Source organism: Chelmon rostratus, chromosome 12 (genome assembly GCF_017976325.1).
Source record: "Chelmon rostratus isolate fCheRos1 chromosome 12, fCheRos1.pri, whole genome shotgun sequence".
In the NCBI taxonomy this organism is placed as follows: Eukaryota; Metazoa; Chordata; class Actinopteri; order Chaetodontiformes; family Chaetodontidae; genus Chelmon; species Chelmon rostratus.
The window spans coordinates 16,099,480-16,121,400 of record NC_055669.1 but is presented as its reverse complement, the minus strand read 5'-3'; the positions used below and the strand labels follow the sequence as shown (position 1 = coordinate 16,121,400).

Genomic DNA, 21,921 nt, shown 5'->3' with positions numbered 1-21,921 from the left:
TTCTCATTTAACTCACAGAATGTTGAACTATTCCTTTAAATACAGGTCATTGTAAAATAATACTCAATCCGCCCTAGAACATTTAGATTTTTGTTGCTTGATTCCCCAAACAGTGAACATGGAAATAACAGTAGTGAAATGCGTGCTTAAACCCAAGAACACTGTTCTCACCTTAACCTTCAAAGTGCAATTATGTAATGAAGAACTCAGGAACACTTCCAGTTGAATCCTTGTGTCCGGCTTGTCCACCACTGACTTACAAGAAAGACAGTGGAAGTTTTCACTGTCAAACGAAAACAAAAATAATGTTAGGATTTGTCATGATGTTTAATACCAAGCTGTTTTGATTAAAGTTGAGAACTTACGGCCTTCCAGCTAACATCTCTAATTTGCCGCTTCCACAGTGGTTGCAGGCAGGCCATGAATACGCAGTGTTCTCATCCACACCAACTATCACTCCTGGAGGCAGAAACAAAACTGTTGTTTACTGTGTGTAACGTTCAGAAAACGGTGTCCTTAATGACGCTGTTGGCTGTTCTTAGTAGGTGCGAGCGAAAAATTCTGAAATGAACGCTGAAAGCTGGTAAAGAAATCATTTTAGCTCTGACTTTGGACTTTGTTTTGAACTCTGTGCTGTGGTGGTTAGCAGACCCCATTTATAAGCTATCATTAGCTAGTGCACACTGTTGGCACTGTCGCACAGGAGTGCGCACAAACGTCACAACCTGAGTCATTCATATAGAAATCAGTCCACAGGCTGATACAGACAGCCAAGAGAGTTGGAAGGTCACATTTTTTAAGTTACATTACAATCTTATCACAAATTGGCAATACAGAGTGATTAATACGTGTAAATTGCCTCAAATTCTTACAAATTGCTCCGTTAACAGACAAAATTATCTTTGGGAGGTATCCATACACATCGTTTCTTTCTACATGGTTTCAGTTTACTCTCTTTTTTTTAATTATTAATTTAAATCTCAATGTATTTTCAACTAGTGGATGCGAAAGGAAAAACATTGACGCCTGACTAGAAGAAACACTTATCATGATCTACGCATAGGTTTCAAAGTGTATGTATGTTTGTGACAGGGTGTAAGAACACCTCCCACATCCCTTTTCATTTTTATCTGAGATTTCAGTGATAAATGCAGCAGAGTACTCCCAGCCTCAACACCACTGCACCTAACAACCAGAGCTGCAGCCCCACAAACACAAACACAGGACCTTAAATAAGATATTGAATTTAATGCTGATAAATGGTTCTTGTACATTCCGGTCTGAGCCTTTTTCCACGGGTAATTTCCAGAAGATAGTATTTGCGCATGAGTGCAGGAGATAATAAGTTTGTTTTATTTTTTTCAGCCACCTGACCAAACATGTAGGACCAGAGGGGCCTGAAACTAGAGGGTTCACAGTTTGATCTTTGCCCTCTACTGTGACACGAAGTCGACAGATGCAGATTATTATCTGATTAAAACTGCTCTCACATTTACATAACTGAAGAAAATCAAAAAAGCTATACTTCACAACCAGTTGCAAGTTGCAAAAAGTGAAGTTTCTTTAACATATAGTACATAGTTGTGGCAATTATGTCTGATGGCAGCAAATAGTGTGCACGCTAACTGTACACAATAGAGATTAAGGGGAACAATGCTATGCTCCTTCAAACTTACTTTCACAACATTGTTGCACCGTCATTTGAAATTTAAAGTCATATGGGGAGCAGGCCCGTTCACTTTACAGAAAAATGAGATGGGACTTGACACAAATCCAACAAAAATTCATGTTTGTATTTCATAAAGTCCCAAACAATGACAGTCTGAGGCCACTGAATAGCAAACATCAGAAAGCAATGCCTTAAAGCCACATCAAGGCCCCTCGCTGAGCTCTAAACTTATATATGAAAAAACAAGTGGTTTTCTTCCCCTGAGAAAACAACACGTCGGGCATGTTCTGCAGGAATCACTTCAGATGAAGTGAGTTACAGGGAAACCACAGCACTCAATAAAAGGGGGGAACTGACCTGTCAGAGAGCAGAGGGAGTTGGGTGTGATCTCAAGACTCAGGGGATCCAGTCTCACAGGTTGGGGCAGGGTCTTTGCCTGGGGCTCAGACTGTGACAGTGAAAGTGGCTCTGGTGAGGACTCAAGATTGTCTTCAGGACCCGCAGAGCACATCTGAACAACTGACTGCTCCACACATAGAAGAACACCTGGATTTGGAAGTTTTGAAATTGAAATGTGAATACAAAGGAAATATGAGCTGATCCCCAAACCAGTAGACTAGTTAGAGTGCAGTGCTGAGAGAAGTATTCAGGTCCTTTATTTTAGTGTAAAAGTACCAGGACAATGTTTAAATATTTCATAAATACTACTTTGAAGAGTACTCCATCAATTCAACATTGCACTCCTACTGCATAGCATTGTGGGACTCTAGATTAAAGCATCAAAAGATAAAGAGATATCATTTTTATTATTCCACAGTCTTCTTCCTTGTCAAAACCTGGTGCCTACATGACCCATAATGCAACTCAACGAGCAAAAGTTAGTTATTGCAGGTTTAATATTGATAAGTGTGTAAACAGTATTTCACTGCAATAACTGATTTTTTGGGGGGCATCAGAAACAAGTTGCGAACACAATATCACTTTTTAAGTTGACACAGAAAACTTGATAGCACTTATTTCCACATGCGGCAGTCGCAGAGAAACATCGTCATCAAGTCTAATAGTCTCTTTTAACTCCGTTTTTGGTCTCCTCCAACTCCTGAGGGAAACATTGAGCTGTTCAGCAGCTAATTGCCCCACTATATTCACTAGCCAGTAGCTAACCATGGACGCTGTTTGGTGCTGAGCAGGTCGTGCACACTGAGCTTTCAGAGGTGTTTTTGCTGCTGCTGAAAATGACGCCATGTGAGCAGTGAGAATAAACCAAAACAGTAATGGTGCGGACCAGAAACCTAAACTATGAGCTGAAACTTGCTGTAAAGCTCTGTAAAGCTGAGGGGAGATGCAGATTCAGGTGATAATTCTCTGCAGGTTCATCACTATGAACATTGTCACATTGCTTTTACATTGTAATTTGATTTTATAAAATAAAATATCAATTAGCCCCTTTAAAAGTTTAATCACTTTTTCTGTTAAATGTGTTAAAGTAAACGATTCCTGATTCCTGAAGTATAAGTATAAAGCAGCAGAAAATGCAGGCACTCAGGAACTGTGCTTTAGGAAATGCACTTATTTAATTTCCACCACTGAGTGATATGTACACACAGTCCTCTAAGATAAAACACCTCATGAGATGGTGTTTGAATGATATGTCAGGTCACAGTGAAGCTCTACCATGTTCTGTGATGGCATCTCTGAATGACATGCGACAAGCAGCGGGGGAATTTAGTGCTGCGAGGACAGAGGAAGTGAGCACACAGGAAGTGCTCACACACAGGGCCGCTGTTCGCCTGCACGACCTCTCGGGACGCTCCTCCTGAAGACTGGGGTCTGTCAGCACCAACCAAACCTCCCCCTGGCCTACATCACTGCTCTGAAATAGAAACAGAGAGGCAGACAAAGACACAAAACAACAGAATTACTTAGAAACAGGCACACTGAATGACCTAGAAAGAAACTGCTTAAAGGAAATGTGACATACCAAAAGCTTACAAAGCACAAATTTCAGGCAAATTGTCATTTCTGAAAACATCTTTGATGAGATTATTCATTTAACAGGCCACACACAATGGTGGTTACTGGTATGACATTAAAACGTGGTGTGAGCATGTAGCAAAGTCCACCACTTTGTTCTGAGCTGCTATCTCATCTTGGTCAAAGTTTAAAGGTCTCATCAATCAATGGTAAAGAACGCCTGGGCCTCACACAGATTGTCATACACACAGCGATATGAGCGCTGCTCTCTACGTCAGGGCCCAATCTTATCAGTTTGTTGGTTCAAGTCATCCAAAAGGACGACTGAGGAGCTCAACAAGACACAAAGTTTATTATGGTCTTCTGGCTAAAGTAAAATTAAATCAGTGTTTTTCAGGAATAAGAAAAAAAGACAAACGTACCTGCATTATTCTCTTGTATATAACAGTGGCAACAAAACTGCAGCGACAGATTTTAAGATCACTCTGAGACAGAGGAAAAAAATGGTTTGAGATCAACCTACTGAAGATAAGTTATCATGATCTGCAGAAATTCTATAAATTTTCTGCTTACCTGCAGTATGTCTCGTAAGGTTTGTTTTCCGGGTGGAAGGTAAAGCGAGGACAGTGAGGTCTGCCCCTCGGCGGGTTCAACCGAGCTCTCCTGACCAGACAGAAGGTAGCAAAAACTCGGAGCTGGACCTGCAGGTCTCTTTTCCTACAAAAACAAGACATGGGGCCACTGGTCATGCTTGTCCACATAGAAGTAGATCATAAGATTGTGACATTTATTGCAACTTCAGCAATATCTGCTGTCCCATCGACAGAGAGCACAGTAGCCTTCATTGTTGACAGGCTATGACCCGTAATGTTGTCACAATGATACAATTTCATTGCTAGTATATATTAAAAAAAACATACTCGATACCTCTTTCGACATGACAAAAAGAAAAAAAAAGTCCTGGGCACAGACAATAAGATTTCTTTTTCTTGTATTAACAACTTGCACACAGTGGAAAAGTCATCGAACACAAACCAACACATTTATAATAATATTAATAGTAATTGTTGACAACCGGTTAATTTCCTTCCTTGTTGTTTCATGCAAGCAGCCTTGGTTTGAAAATATGATTGTAGATCTGTTTTTTTTTTTTTTATAGCTTCAGTACTTTAAGTACGATCAAATCTATAAATATTGGACTTTACAGCACGGTGACTACAGACAGAGAGAGGCAGCTACATTACAGCCATTATACTGCATTCAATTTAACCTTAAATCTTTATTATAAATTTTTTGCTACTCTGAAGAATAATCTGCTCCACGACTCAACAAAACCCTGATATACCTCCCAACTCCCAAAAAGGAACACATAAACACGATGGCGGGCTGAATGAATGAGGCGAACTACTAAGTGGCAGTCTGATTATCTGATAAAACAATTCATTATTGTTATTATTAATTATTCAAATGAATGTATTTCAATCCCACTAGAGCTAAAAGGATTAGTAGATTCATAAGGCAATTGACTGATGGAGAAAATAATCAACAACTACTAAATTTTTATTTAATTATCAAAGTAATTGTTGGGTTTCAGGAGTTCTGATGGCTGTTTTTCACAGTTTTCGGACATTTTACCAACCAAATAATAATTAACCACACAGTGAAAGTAGTCAGCAGATTACTCAGTAGAATCAGTAGTTGCAGCCTCAGTTCCTTCTCTAAAAATGCCACCTTCCTGAACCAAGCCCTCTCCTGGTGAAAAGGCACGGTTCCTGCTATGGTTAGAACTTACACTGGACACACTGGGTGTGTTTCCATGATCTTTAAGAGGCATCACTGGGGGCCACAGGCTGTCTAGCAAGCTGAAAAGCCTGGTGCGCCTGAGAGTGAAACACAAAAAAAGGGGAAGAAAAAAGAGTAAGGAGGGGGCACGGAAAAGGGGGGAAAGGAGGAGAAACTAGTGAATAAGGGAGGTTGATGGGAAGATACAGAGCCTTTACAGCCAGTTTCACTTCCAGTGAAATATGAATCTGTTAAGAGCCTGTTTTAACGTCACCTAGAATTAACAGAGAGCATGCTTGGGCTGGCAGAGCAGACACACACAAAAACTGTTTTTACAAGCAGGTTTTTGAGACACTGAATGGTGGGAAAACAGTTCACACCCTGTGCAAATCACAATATCATTGTACTGCAAAAATAACAAGGTTTAGAAATCCAATTAAAAGTGATTTTAACGGCCACATTTCTAATACTGCTGTCTTTCACCGCATTCATAATCTCAGTAATGACAGACTGACATGAGATCATACTCTATGTACTTTTAAGATTCATTCATGTCAAACTGATACTGGAAGTATGGATTAAATAATTAAAATATCAAGTAGAAACTCCGACAGGACACGTCAATCTCTCCATTCACTGGCTCTTTTCTGAGAAGTGCTTGTTGAGTTTAGGGTGGCCAGTCAATGTTACTTATTCATCCATGTGTGTGCTGTCATATCAGTCAGTGGTTAACAACCTGTTAGTCAGCCTGTAATCACAGGGTTTCTTTGTATGGAACTGGTTCTGCAGCCCATTCAAGACCAGTGAGGCCTGCTTGGATGAGCAAAAACAACACTAACAGGACTCATTCAGCTCATTGTGGTTTTGATACTGAGCTTATATACTTGTTTAACAAATGTTATTGCACCTTTTAAGATATTTAAATGCGCTGTTTCTAATCTTTAGAACTGAAGTGATCAATACATCAATAAAGAACGAAGTTTCATATACTTTTTAGCTGGTGTACATCCATAAAGAGGAAACTTCCCTGTGAAAATAGCTGATTACCATAAGGACAATACTGCAGCACACACTATTCACACAGGTGCCAAGGAGGCCTCTGAGTATTTGTTCAGAAACCCCAACCCCCTCAAAGAAAGGTAGTACTCTGCTAATTCACTTAATTTGCTTTTTTGGTTAGATGAAAAGATCGATACTACTCTTAAATCTGGCCGTTAAATTTGGAGATAAACCAGGAAACAGTTAGCATAGCTTTGTATACAGACTGGAAGTAGGGGGAAACAGCTAGCCTGGTTCTATACAATGGATAACAACAACAATCCACCTACCAGCACCTCATAAGCTCACCAATTAACATGTTACATCTAGTTTTTTTCAGCCTGGAGACAAAAAGGGCTCCACACTGTGGCTTTATATTGTCATCTAGCTCATCAATCTTCTCATCTAACTCTAAGCAAAAAAGGAAAAACACCTATTCCACAAAGGGTCAATCTATTCCTTTCAAGTGCAGATTATTATATGCTCTAAATCCCAGTATTTACTGGTTCTAGGATACTGGGGGGAAAAAAAGAATGCCTGATTTATCCCAACCAGGCCCACGTGTTTCTCCACTTGAGCTAATAAGATAGCCCATGTGCGAGCAGTGAAGATAGCCTATCCATCACAGTTTGACCACAGACAACCTCCAGAGACATTATAGGCTGCGGTGGCATTAAAAATACCAAGGATGTAAACATACCCCCAGCCAGTCTCGAAATGTTCCCATGTCAGTTCTTCTAACTGCTTCTAAACTGGGATCCTGACTATGGAAACTCACAAGGGACACAGAGCGTGCACCTTGGTATCACTTTACATGTAAACACAGTTGCACTGCTGGCAGCACAGCATAATCAGGTTGACATGAGCTGCAAACACTCAAGTCTCATTGTATTATGAATGTGTGTGTTGCTGTTTTGAGAAGGGCATTCATGTTTGGAATTTGCTGTGGTTTATGATGCTGGAGATTCACACATAAAGCATTAAAACCAATGTGTGCATGTGTGGTGGTTTAGCTTGAGGCTCAGTGCCTCTATAGCACAAGACCCTGTGGCTACCTTACTACCATTTCGTATCAGGACCTGTCTATCACAGGCATTTACTCAGGGCTGTTGTCCCAGATGGCTTAGTAGCGAGATAAGATAACCTCTCATATAGCAGAAATCCACATCACAGATTGGTATTGGTCACAGGTTGAAGTTTACCCATGGCTGTGATATGAAATTCAGGTGAAAAGCTACCCAGGCTCAGAGGGATGGGTGAAGAGGAGCGTGTGGTTCTCACCTTTCTCGAGTGACCCGCTGCACCACTTTAATGCCTCTCAGCACACAGGTCCTCCCCTGCCACATGTGGCAGTACTGGTGGAGGTCGTCCTTGCAGGGCAGGAGGTGGAGTTGCACCACGCTGAACGTCCCATAGCTGTCCTGGACGAGCACACACAGCCTGGGAAAAAAAACAACAACAAAGCAACACATGCAGAGACAAAAAACAGACTTAACATTTCAACCATGTTAAAGACTGAGTGCAATAAATGAATACATTTTTCAAGTTTTAATCCCTTCCCTGTGTGTTGTTGTTCACTTATGTCCTGTTAGATGAAAAATAATACAAAAAGCAGTTTTTGAGTGTTTCCGAATCAAAATCCTTCACTTTTCTCGTCGGGTAAAAGGTTTAACTTTGATAACTTGTCATGAACTCAGTTACATAAGCTTATCCAATCAATTTTGATCTGTGGACTCCAGCTAACTCCAGAGCTGAACTACAAGTATTTGCATTAAAAATACAACTGTAGTAGTCAGATTGTCTACTTTTTAAAACAGATAATCTGGTACTTTTTTAAACAAAAATAATTAATCAATAATGCCGAACTAAACATTTCTAAGCATGAAACCCCACTGCTCCCAGGCGTGACACGCTAACGACACACAGTTATGGCTTAGTACTGACATTTGAAAGTGTTAATGCTGGTGGCTGGTTTGACAGGCTGCTGCTGACAGAAAAGCCCTTTGGCCTACAAAGTTGTGAGGCAGTGAACTGCTGTTTTCCTGCACTCTGCTGCTCCCAGCGAGCGAGGAGCTGGAACTGCTACAGGCTCCAGTATCTCAGCCAGTCAAGCCCAGACACAGCCCTGTACCAGCCCTGAGAGTAAACAGTGGAGTTCATATCCCCTGGTTTGACAAGCAACGGCCAAGGAGGAAGAGGAGGAGGAGGAGGAGGAGGAAGAAAAAAAAACAGGGAAGCGGGAGGACTGTCAGCGAGTCCATCATGCATGTGCATGCATGCGCACATCCCAGACATTGGGAAAGTTTTGAGACTGTTTTCAACCACCTGATTTGGGCCTATAAATGTCTTCTGTTGGTAAACATGGGGTCTGTCTGTGTTTGTTTTGACAGACCTGGAAATAGATATCTAAATAACATTCCTGACATGACATTTGGTGGTGAAGGCCAACGTTGTAACCAAGATTATTCTCAGTTGTTTGCTTTATTTACAATCCAACATCAGATCTATATGACATCTTGTTAAAAAGCGAGAAAAATAATGTTTCTGTAGCTTTTACGTTCATGGGGCTGTAAACATGAGCGCATAAGTTCAAAATCAGATTAAAGTAGCAAGAAGAGACTACCCCGGGCAACAGCAATTTATATATCAAAGCAAAGATATGCCAAACACTTTCTTAAGCCAGACAAGAACATGCCTCAGGAAAAATGTAATTCCTGAAAGTTGAATACTTTCACATTCTTCTTCACAAAAATATTTGCTATTATGACTATGAGTAATGGGCTACTGTCCTACTGGAACCAGCAATGATTCTGCATTTTTCCCTGATAAATGACTTACAAATTATTGGGAAAATTGTTGTCTTTCTCAACTGACTAAATTTATTGACTAATCATTTCAGCAATTTGGAGTTGTTAACTAATAACCAACTTTTTGGGAATCTACAGTATCTCAAGATTATGCATATAGCAAAGGGAAAAAGTAAAAACATATCACACACATACAGTTTTTTATATTCATTGAAAGGCTTAGGTGTTCCTTCAAACATCTGGGCACAATGATACCAAACATCAACGTATCAAGTACCAAATGTTACTCACACACATTTACATATACAGAATATAATGTACTTGGGGGGACTATTTTCAGCTGTGGATTAATACACATTTGGTGCTCAAGTGAGGTTTTGCTGCATCAGGACATTGTTTGTGGTTTGACTCAAAATGATCAACAGTTTGCATTATCCTCATAATGAAGAATCATGTGGGCCCGTGCAGCAGTGTGGCTCATTGATGATTAGCGCACAGAGAAACAACGCATATAAGCCAGCAAATCTACATTAAAAAAGAAAGAAAAATGCTGCTACAAACTACGTTCTGTACTTAATCTTTACGTGTGACTCCCGTAGTTAACAACAATTTCCTTGCCATATTACAAAACTGTGCAAGGCAAAATAAATAAAATAATTTTTGCCATTGCCTATAATACCAATACAGCTGCAAGAGACACTTTTGGTGGGGATAAATAAACACTTTCACTTTAAGTGGAGCTTGCCTGAACTTGAAAAAACTTGGTATGAAATCTGATATGACACTTGACAGATAGAAAAGAAAAGGGTGATGAGACACTTAGTCGTACCAGCCTGATATAAACAACCACCTCCCCACTCAGTCCCTTCATTTAGCAGTTCACAGCTCGACTTCCTCAAACAGCGACCCCTCACTCCCCAAAAAAATCCTCTGGCTGGTGGCCGGTTTCAGTCACAGGCTGTTTTCAGGAATTTGTTATTGTGAGCGATCACAGAATTCTCAGCAAGTCAGGTTTTCTTCCAGGAACTACGATCCACTGAGCCTGTGCAAACACACACACATGCTCCTTTACACACACACACACACATAGACACACTGTGTGCGCATACTAGCCCACGCACATGCACATTACTTGGCAACACACTAAGTAAGTGACCCACACATTAGGAATACAGCAGAGAGGCCTCATTGGTGGGGGGAAGACAGGCGGGATTCCTTCCTATGTGTTGTCCACCAATCAGTGCAGGCAGAGTGATAAACACGGTTGTAAGAGGATCCGTGCAGCACATTGTGTTCCCTCTCCACCGAGGGAAAAAAACAAAAAAAAAAACCCAACTAGCCTCTCCTCACTTCCTGCAAACAGTTAATCTTCTTGTTTATTCTATTCTGAATTTACGGGAACTTAACATCTTCTTCAGGCATAAATATCATACTGGCGCAATCCCACGTGTTTTAACACAGAGGCTAAACAACAAAGGGATCAAATAAGCATGTTGACCAGGAGAGTGAGTCATAGAGGCTGGGGACACAACATTAGAGGTACAAACTGTCCTTGTCTTTATACAGAATGGGGCCAGTGGGCTGCCAAGTAAACTACCCTCCTTTCCACAGAACAGGCATGCATCCTGGAAAAGTACTATAAGCAACACATTGTATGAAATGCTATTTCTGTGTGCCGCAATTCAAACCAAAACATCTCATGAAAAGGCATGAAAGTGATAGGCACTTAGTCACATCCTCTCACTACCGACCGAGCCTGTTGAATCTGGTTGAGTTAGAGAGAAGCGGAGGGAAGGGCAGGAGTGTTTCCGGTCAGAGGGCGGTGTTTGTTTACCAGCCGCAGAAGCAGCATGGCAGGAGCATTAGTGTCATGTTACAACCGATGCTCTTTTAGTCAGTTAACTTGTCAGCTGACCGGGGCTCTCCTCCCTTCACCACAGCGTGCCCCCTCGGGCCACTCCGCTCAGAGGAACTAATACTTTTCTTTTATTACGCAGCAAAGGACAAAAACAACGAGCATGGGGAGGGCCAGGCAACTAAAGGCCATGCTCGCTGGATTTGCTTCAAGTAGAACATCCAGTGATTCATTAACTATAACAAGACCACTCAAGTAAACCTCCAAGTCAAGTCAATAGCACAGGAAACTTTCAACAACTCCCACTGCAAGCTTTTTAACAACAGCTAATTCTTGTTGTGTTTTTGCAGAAAAACTACTCAGACTCCACGTCACTGGATAAAGCAACATTCTGCAAGAACTGATATTCTCGGAGTGCAATTCACTCTCTCGCCAAAGACTAAAAGCCAAATCCAAGATTTGTTTCTCTAAGCTCTTCGCCTCTGTCGTGATGTACACACTGAAAATACCAAACTAGCTTCTTCTTAGCTGGCTGAATAACAGAATAACAATAGTTGGTGGTGTGTGACATCATGCCGTGGTGTTACACACTCGCAGGAGATCATAAATGCTCAACCCATGTTACACAGTGGAAGAGCAGGTGTTCAAGGCGCAGACTGGCAATGAAAGAGTCACTATTGTCTCTATTAGAAGTCAGTGTACTATCAATATGATCTTGAAGCTGTTATTTCAAGGTAAAATAGTTACATAATGTTACTTTGCACTTGTTTTATTGATAGTTTTATAAAAAATAAGACAAATAATCTTATGTTTTTGAAGCCGCACTAATCAATACTTTTTTTTTTTTTTACCAACATTGAAAAAAAATGTGAAACTGGGCACTCATAGTGATACAGAAAATTATCACTCAACTCTGCAGTTCCCCCTTAGTTTTACAGAACGTTTTAGTGTCTTTCAGCTCACTGTTTTGGTTTTACAGCCCACACCTTTATTGTCTTCATGCACTCTAATCTTTCATTTTTACTGTCACAACAGGCAGCTTTAATGAGCCAAAAAAAGTCTGATAAATGCAATGGGCGCTACAGCCAAGCAACAAATGGCACATAGGCAAAGTTAGTAACAAGCTGGTGAACACAGTAGAGCATTTAGCTGCTTAAGAGTCACATATTTCCTTCAGGAGATGGTGGAGACCAAAACAGAGCTAAAGTAGAGTGGATAGCGTACTAAAATTCACCAGGTGGCCACAAACATGACTCAAGAGAGTGCTAACATTGCTCTGCGTCTGCTGGATGTGTTAATAATCTGCTATTTCCTAACACTGTTGCCGTAACAACTTTATAAGGTGATGATATTTCAGTATCAGTGTATTTTCTTGATTAATTTAATAATCATTATTGTCTACAATATGTCAGAAAAAAAGTGAAAAATGCCAGTGTCAATGTTCCACAGCCCAAGGTGACATTCTAAAATGTCTTTATATGTTGACCAACAGTCAAAAACCCAAAGATACTCAGTTTACAATCGTTTATGACAAAGAAGATCGACTAATCGCTTAATCGATTAATCATTTCAGCTCTATGATTGTTTTTTTGTAATGCTGAGAATGGGAGGCATAACATCTTTACACCCATATAATATGTGGTAATACTTGTGGTTTTCTTTAGAGCTTTAAGGTAATAAAAGCTGATGCAAATCTGTTCCACCCAGTAAAGTACGAGTGGGCACCAGTTCAACTCTGGCTTGCTGGTGCACGACATTCTGAAAACATCATGTTGTCTTTCCTGAGAATTGGCCAGAATCGCTCACAGAGCGACTGGATTCAATTAGAAATGTTTGTGTCCTTTGTCAAACAATGCCATATGGCTGGAGAGAGTGTGAGCACTTTGTGGGGCCTGCTGCGCTGTGAACAATAGCTCGACCACTGAGAAACACATTGTGCCACCACGGACGAGCATGCAAGGCCTCAGACCAAGGAGACCAGCATGCAATTGTTAGAAAAAGAGTAATTCATGTTGTGGGAGAGAAGCATGCACAGCAGATAAAATATGATTTATTTTGCCAGTCTGTTTTGGCCTCAAGCAACAAACCAAAAACCTCACTGGGCCGTTCATTATCAGCTAGTCCAACAGTACCTGGTTTTGCCTTTTTCTGCAGGAGGAGGAGGAGAAGGAGGAGCTGAGGAAGACCTGGAGAGAACTCTGGGCTTAAGGATGGAGCAGTCAGGCACAGGGATGGAGTAAACTCTCTGGACCACCACCTCCACGTCCTGTCCCACAGAGCCAGCCTGGCCCAGCCCCTCAATAGCTTCCAGGAGAGACAGGCAGTGTCTTGTCAAAACTCCTGAACCCCCAAAACTGCACAGAGCATCAGAGTCAACAACCTGAAAAGGAGAAATGAGACGGTACTTAATACAAATGAAGATGATGACAAGATGTTAACTTGGATTTGGAAATTATATGATTGCGTTAAAAAAAAAAAACAACTTTCTGACATGAAACAGACTGAGCGACTAATCTAACATCAGGTGGAACCAGGTAATATTTGCTCTTCTTGACACCATTAATAGATTAGCAAAATGGTTCCCTATTCCTTTTCTGATGATGAACTAATCGATTGATTGACTAATTTTTTGAGCCCTTCCCCATAACATGGGCTCATACTCTATGTCTATGCGACATACACAAACACAGTGCTAATACCACTTACCAGTTTACGCTCAGTCACACACTGATTTGCATATAGTTTGGTGTCAACAAAAATGATGGCACTGAGCGGTATTGACCGTGAGGATCAACTTTTCTTTACACTGTGTTAGAAAAAAAGAGGGCGCGACTGATGGTGCCATGACCACTGCCAGTAGAAGTTGGTTAATTTATCTGTATTTGCTCAAAGCAAACGGAGATTCAGAGGAAATCAAACATGTGTAAGCCAACCACTTACTTTACCCTCACAGTAGAGACTGAATTCACCTGTTACTGACTGATGTGGCTTTAATGCTTAACTAAGACTATTTATTATTCTTTGTGTGGTGACGTTGTGAGGTGAAACCAATGCTGGCACAGTTGCACCTGTGATATAATTTGCATCTAAGAAGAATAAACCATGAAGACTAAACTGCATTAATTTGATCAATATTGACACAAGCCTCCTAATGCGTGTACTAATGCGTTGTTTTGCTATTTGCACATAAATAACTAAACCTGAGTAGACCAGTGGCCAAACAACCCTGCATACTATCTACTATAGCTGTCACCACCAGCTATGTTTATATGCTGATTTATTGGACTGACGACATTTTACTGTAACTGAGTGTGCACCGAGAGCTTGTGTGAGGGTTTAAATAGGTTTGTTTAATGTCCTACATGACCTATAACTTACGGCGTTAAATACAGTACATTTTGAATTGGGAATTAAATGAAAGGCACTTGATTTTAACTATACTGAAGCATACACACCTGTTTGGCATTGTGCTCCTCTGTGGTCCCACATACCTCTAGCAGTCCAAATGTTTTACACAGAGAATATGGACTGCACCTCTCGGCAGAGAGCCAGCCTCTAGGAGTAGACATGTTGGCTGGTTTGGAAGCAGAGTAGACTTTCTGGCTGAAGTGTGTGTTCAGAACGATGCCACAGGTGAAACCTTCTACGGAGAGACTTTGCCTGCAAAGAGATAAAGTTCATTAGTTTTAGATTCAAGGTATAGCTGTTGTTTATTGTTACATTCTGCATCTTGACTTTCCCTTTCTTAATGAATGGTGCAAAATAATTGAGTTTAGGACCTTGAATTCACATGACATTAAATACACTGCTCAAAAAAAATAAAAGGAACACTTAAACAACACAATGTAACTCCAAGTCAATCACACTTCTGTGAAATCAAACTGTCCACTTAGGAAGCAACACTGATTGACAATCAATTTCACATGCTGTTGTGCAAATGGAACAGACAACAGGTAGAAATTATAGGCAATTAGCAAGACACCCCCAATAAAGGAGTGGGTCTGCAGGTGGTGACCACAGACCACTTCTCCGTTCCTGCACTTTCTGGCTGATGTTTTGGTCACTTTTGAATGCTGGTGGTGCTTTAACTCTAGTGGTAGAATGAGACAGAGTTTACAACCCACACAAGTGGCGCAGGTAGTGCAGCTCATCCAGGATGGCACATCAATGCGAGCTGTGGCAAGAAGGTTTGCTGTGTCTGTCAGCGTAGAGTCCAAATCATGGAGGCACTACCAGGGGACAGGCCAGTACATCAGGAGACATGGAGGAGGACGTAGGAGGGCAACAGCCCAGCAGCAGAACTGCTACCTCCACCTTTGTGCAAGGAGGAACAGGAGGAGCACTGCCAGAGCCCTGCAAAATGACCTCCATAGGCCCCAAATGTGTCTGCTCTAACGGTCAGAAACAGACTCCATGAGGGTGGTATGAGGGCCCGACGTCCACAGGTGGAGGTTGTGCTTACAGCCCAACACTGTGCAGGACGTTTGGCATTTGCCAGAGAACACCAAGATTGGCAAATTCGCCACTGGCGCCCTGTGCTCTTCACAGATGAAAGCAGGTTCACACTGAGCACATGTGATAGACGTGACAGTGTCTGGAGACTCAGTGGAGAACGTTCTGTTGCCTGCAACATCCTCCAGCATGACCGGTTTGGCAGTGGGTCAGTAATGGTGTGGGGTGGCATTTCTTTGGGGGGCCGCACAGCCCTCCATGTGCTCGCCAGAGGTAGCCTGACATTAGGTACCGAGATGAGCTCCTCAGCCCCCCTGTGAGACCATATGCTGGAGCGGTTGCATTCCCTAGACCTGAATCCAATTGAGCACATCTGGGACATCATGTCTCGCTCCATCCACCAACGCCATGTTGCACCACAGACTGTCCAGGAGTTGGCAGACGCTTTAGTCCAGGCCTGGGAGGAGATCTCTCAGGAGACCATCCGCCACCTCATCAGGAGCATGCCCAGGCGTTGTAGGGAGGTCGTACAGGCAGGTGGAGGCCACACACTCTACTGAGCCTCATTTTGACTTGTTTTAAGGACATAACATCAAAGTTGGATCAGCCTGTAGTGTGTTTTTCCACTATAATTTTGAGTGTGACTCCAAGTCCAGACCTCTGTGGATTAATAAATTAATAATTGATTTCCATTGATAATTTTTGTATGATTTTGTTGTCAGCACATTCAACTATGTAAAGAACAAAGTATTTCATAAGAATATTTCATTCATTCAGATCTAGGATGTGTTATTTTAGTGTTCCCTTTATTTTTTTGAGCAGTGTATATTTTAGGTGATGATTGTTTTGTGAGTGTGTTGATAACAGATGCAAAAACTCAGATTTTACAGCACATAGATTATTGCACAAACGTAGGGGGGCGAGAACTCGAGACTGTTTGAATGTCAAACTCAGATAAGGGACCAACCACCTCCACAGGTCTGTTCACTGGGTAACAATCAGCACTGAGTACAAGTTCAAATGCGTTAAACTCCTCCAAGGAAAGTGAAAATACACAACGGATGCATTTGTCCTCTTCTACTGAGGTAAAAGATACATTTTCCATGTAATTGAGGTTCTTAAAAGGCTACACCTCATAGCGCAGCACAGCTTGATTGAGACACTTTCCAAATGTGACATCATCTGTGGAAAAATACTTCACCGCCCGTCACAATCAAACAGGCCGAGAGCTCGCTGGTGAAAAACAGCAAATCAAACGCAAAGACAGCATATGTGCGACCTGAAATGCTCCTGTGTCGATGTTTCATTTTAACCGTTATCAGCTCAGATTTAATTCTCATCCGTGTGTGCCAAGAAAGAGAAGCTGAACTTATCCATAAAATCTCAAGGAAAACAGTTCTGGTCATGTGCTTTGGCTCATTAGGAAAAATGACACACACCTGAGTGGTACGGAGCCTGAGAATAAAAGACCTTGAACAACAGCCAGATAATTATATGGCAAGTTGTTTGTGCTAAGTTTGAGTTACGACTTAATTTCTTCCACATGCGACATGGATAAATAGTGTGATGATGGCTTATCGCTGACTCAGAGCCAAGTGCGCTCTGACTGGTACTGAAGTACATGTCGCAGCTCGTCTCAGAGGTGAGGTGATAGCTGCACCAGAGAAATCAAACACACAGATGAAGTGGAAAAGACAATTTGTTTGGATGTGCAACAAAAACAGAAGGGAACAGATTATTATCCAGAGACCAAATTATTATATACACTCAGCTTCCAGGTACAGGTACGCCTATGTAAAACGAAACGCAGCCTAATGTGACCTTTGTGATGGTTATAAAGTTCAGTTTTGGGTTAAACCAGCCATGTCCAAACTATTCCATAAAGGGCCGTGTGGCTGCAGGTTTTCGTTCCAACCAAGGAGGAGCGCACCAGACTGGACTCATTTAATCAGCTGATCTCACTTTTCAGCTGATAACTAAGAGATCCCTTGATGTTGATTGGTTGGCCTGGTGTGCTCCTCCTTGGTTGGAACGAAAACCTGCAGCCACACGGCCCTTTATGGAATAGTTTGGACATGCCTGGGTTAAACTGTTTTAAAGAGGTCTTTATGTAATGATATGGGTATTTTAAAGACATAAAGGTTCTTTTAGATTATTTAGTCTACAATCACTGACATGCTGTAAATAGGTAAGTGTAAGTGTGTCCCTTTACCAATCAAACAGGAGCATTATTAATCATAATAGCTACAGGAATTACTATACATTCACAAGATAGATATTTAGATATTCAATATTTACAGCACAGAATGTCGAAGGTGGACACAGTTACACAAATGTACAACTTTATAGCAGTTAAATCAACGCCTGAAGCTATACTAATGAAAAATGAAATTCTAATGTAAGTTTTACAATAGCAGCACTTATTGCAGGGTCATTGACCTTGATTGCAATTGACTGTACAAGCGGTTCCTGGCATTGTGTGCTTTACAATGCTGGTACAGACACTTGGGATGACTCATCCATTAGTCAATCAACTGAAAATTAATCAATTGGCATCATGCCAGTTAACAATCCTTTACTAAGCAGATATACCAAACATCTGCTGGCCATACTTTGGAAAGTGCTAAAATCTTCTTGTCTTTCCATAAATCTATTATAAACTAGGTAAGTATACTTCACCATTTTCACCATTTTATTAAATAATAATTTTACAATGGAAACCTGTTTGAAAATCAGTGGTGGAAAGCATCATTGCTTTACATTAAGTACACTTTTGTGGTTCTTAATTTGAGTACTTCCATCATACCACTGAATCCTAATACTGCTCTACATGTCTGCAGGAAATATTGTACTACATTTATCTGACAGTATAGTCATCAGTGACAGTAAAGCTACAATTATCAAGCAGTTTGCAGATGAATATTTTATGTGATCTGTGAAGTTTGGACGCTGTGTAAAACATAAATAAAAATAGAATGCCGTCATTTGCAAACAAATTGTGTTTATCGACAACAGTTTTAAGAAGTGTTCCTGAGCCCATGTGGTAACATCCTTTATACAATCATGTGTATTGCTCCATCCTCGACTGTGAACGGCTGGGCCTTTCCAGGATGCTCCTTTCATACCCAATCATGATACTATCACCTGTCACCAATCAACCTGTTTACCTGTGGAATGTTCCAAACAGGTGTTTTTGGAGCATTTGGAGTCTTTTGCTGCTCCTGTTCCAACTTGCTTGAAACATGTTGCTATATCTAATTGAGAATAAGCAGATATTTACAAAAATAACGCTGATGAGGTAAAACATTAAATATATTGTCTTTGTACTGTTTTCAATTGAGTATGTGTCAAAAAGGATTAGGAAGTGATCACATTCTGTTTTATTTATGTGTTACATACAGTGTCCCGACTCTTTTGGAATCGGGGTTGTTCATTAAACTACCAGTACAGTAAATCTGTTATAATATCTTCCCATTCAACCAGTAAAGACGCATGTTGACGCATCAGTTTTAATGAATAATGTTAGTAAATTGTTGTTATTCAACAGTATAACCTTATCTCCCCTTGAGCTATCTATTCTTATTTTTCTTTCTATCAGTCTTACTTCAAATTCCTTGTACACACGAATCTGGTGAATAAAGTATATAACACTGACACGGTATACACCAGCCATGTCCAAACTATTCCATAAAGGGCCGTGTGGCTGCAGGTTTTCATGTCAACCAAGGAGGAGCGCACCAGGCTGGACTCATTTAATCAGCTGATCTCACTTTTCAGCTGATAACTAAGGGATCCCTTGATGTTGATTGGTTGGCCTGGTGTGCTCCTCCTTGGTTGGAACGAAAACCTGCAGCCACACGGCCCTTTATGGAATAGTTTGGACATGCCTGGTATACACAGTATTCTGCACTACTTACACTTGTTATATTTTAAACACTTTTTGTTGCTCATACTTTTACATAAGTAATTTTGAGGGCTTTTACTTGAAATGTCTTTTGATAGTGTGCCGCATTATGAAAATATTGCTACTTGCTTACTTATAGAAATAGTAGTAGCAGTAGTCGTATACATTCTTGCACCGCTGTTACCTGATAGTGATGTTTATCTGACCAACATCTAATCAGACATCAGCAATCAGAGACAGCCATGCTGTTTTGTTAGTGGAGCAGAACGTACTGTTCATGAGAACAGGTACAACAACCATACAGGAAGTCTGACCTCATTGTGAACAGGTGAGTGGGCAGCTGTCATCATCAGACAGGTAGCCAGGTTAAGGAGTGGCCCAGGCTGCTGCCGTCACAGCTCATGAGTGAATAATACCTGCAGGTATTTCCGCTCAGGCCTCGGCCCACTCACAACAAGGCGTGGGAGGTGGGAGGAGCCAACCTACTCACTGCCGGAATCATGGGGGAGGATAACTCCCCGAATGTCACACCGGAAACTGATAAGTGTTTTAAATTCCCGTGTTTTTTCCACTTTGGCCTGTCCTGTAAACTGTAAAAGTTGGATAAATTAGCATCTCTTCAGAGAATGTTAAGCTTGTCATCAGCTTTTCTTGGTTTTGATTGCTGACTTGTTATGATTTAGGGACTTTTCATTGAGTAAGAAAACCGATTGATTTAAAATATATACCAAATGCTGTAAATGTTGAAAGTAATTGACAGAAACTAAAGAGAATTTAGGGTTGCCTGTTAAAATGAAAAATTATTCTTTGAAAGAGTAAATGGGTGTGTTTGGTGGGGGGCTTTACTCTATTGTGTGATTTCAGGAATAGCACACAACAGGGAAGGAGAGGTGCTAAAGCCAGAGATACTCTCAAACTTCCATGTGTTTTCAATCTCGGCCCTTTGGCTCCCTCCACTCTCCGCTCCCAAAAGCTCCAGAAAATAATCCTTCTGTGTTTTTTCCCCGGCTTGCTGGAAATGACCTAACTACTGCCAGGAAGAGGAATGTGAAGCATTCCCTGGAGCTGTTCGTGACGTCAGAGCGCTGAGGAGGCCCCTGCGCTTCCGCCAGCTTGGATATTCCAGAGCACACTCAACTCAAACTCCCAACAGCTGGAGTCAACTGCTGCCTCGCTCCAACTCCAAAACAATCCCAGGAAAAAAAAAAAAAAAAAAAAATCACGCCCCCACCTCCCACCCTCTCTGCTCTGTATGTGAGGGACTGTTCTTCTTCACATCTGGGTCTTTGCTGCTTACTATTGTGAGCTGAGAAGAGTACATTTTTTACTTAAAATCCAAAGTATCTGTATTTAATCGTGATTTAAACAAGACATATATTACTATATCTAATCATGACCTTTTCCATGTTTAACACATATATTCATGTCTAGTATTCTGTCTTTTGCCTGCTCAGCATTATTTTGTGAGATCCTGTTCCTCTTGTATTGTGTAACGTCTTCCTAACAGTCTTTTTTGTGTTGTTTTTTTATGGCCTGCAAAGAGCCAGACAGGGAAATGCAAGAAAAAGCATAATCAGTACAATAACTACACGAATTCTCTCTCACAGAATGGGTCACCCTCCCACTGTAGGCACTTTTTTAGTGGGTAACATGTTGTAACATGAAACTCATTTATTGTTATCATAGATGAAACAATTAATCAACTATTCAGAAAAAGAATCAGCAGCTATTTTTATAATTGATTACTTTTTTTTAGCAGTTCCTTACAGCTTCTCATTTGTGAGGATTTTCTGTGTTTCATATCATTATGACCTGAATATCTTTGGGTTTCTGGTTGACAGTTGGACTAAACAAAAAAAAAGTTGAAGATGTCACCTTGGGCTTAAGGAAACTGTGCAGCAAAATGTGCATTTTTCACTACTTTCATACATCCTATGGACCTAAGGATTAATCGAGGACATAATCAGTAGATTACTTGATAATGAAAATAATTGTTAATTGCAGTCCAGATACTTACAACAGCCTGTAATTCAACTGCAGAAATAAATGTCTAAGGTGAAAAATGATCTTAACATTCCTTTACCTTCCAAAGTTAAAGTTTTCTGCAGTTGGTGCTCAAGTTAAAGCAGTTACTTTTCAACTTAATCCCCTTGCACGCAAAATGTGATTTTCATTATAACATCCCCTCCAGACACATAATAAGACATGTGAAAATACTCTGCTTTGAAAAACAATGTGTGTCTGATCTATCTATGTACTTGTTTTCTCTCACTGAAAAATCCTGATCAATAGATGCAAATACTGGTCACTTCAAAGCTTTAACTGCTGGACACAAGATGTGTTCTACATCACCGTAAAGTCCATTCTCAGTGTATGACTACTGGAGGGTTCAAGTATCTTCATCATACTTGTCAAAGCTGTGTACTTGACTGTGATTGGC

At 40.8% G+C, this 21,921-nt stretch overlaps 1 protein-coding gene across 5 annotated transcripts in view; it reads right to left on the bottom strand.

Annotated features, from left to right (window-relative positions):
- spidr (scaffold protein involved in DNA repair) overlaps window positions 1-21,921 on the bottom strand; it is a 32,351-nt gene that overhangs the window by 1,921 nt on the left and 8,509 nt on the right. For 4 of the 5 annotated variants that reach the window (XR_006007240.1, XM_041948777.1, XM_041948778.1 and 1 more), the window contains 10 exons: window positions 14,581-14,785; window positions 13,258-13,505; window positions 7,745-7,903; window positions 5,436-5,523; window positions 4,217-4,360; window positions 4,066-4,128; window positions 3,344-3,542; window positions 2,027-2,215; window positions 366-459; window positions 172-283 (listed from right to left, as the gene is read on the bottom strand). Coding sequence is in view for 3 of the 5 variants with exons in the window: in XM_041948777.1 (XP_041804711.1) it covers window positions 172-283; window positions 366-459; window positions 2,027-2,215; window positions 3,344-3,542; window positions 4,066-4,128; window positions 4,217-4,360; window positions 5,436-5,523; window positions 7,745-7,903; window positions 13,258-13,505; window positions 14,581-14,785 (1,501 nt within the window). In the remaining 2 variants the exon portion in view is untranslated. Of the gene's footprint in view, window positions 1-171; window positions 284-365; window positions 460-2,026; window positions 2,216-3,343; window positions 3,543-4,065; window positions 4,129-4,216; window positions 4,361-5,435; window positions 5,524-7,744; window positions 7,904-13,257; window positions 13,506-14,580; window positions 14,786-21,921 lie in introns of those variants that run through there. The other variant, XR_006007241.1, reaches the window with a different exon arrangement.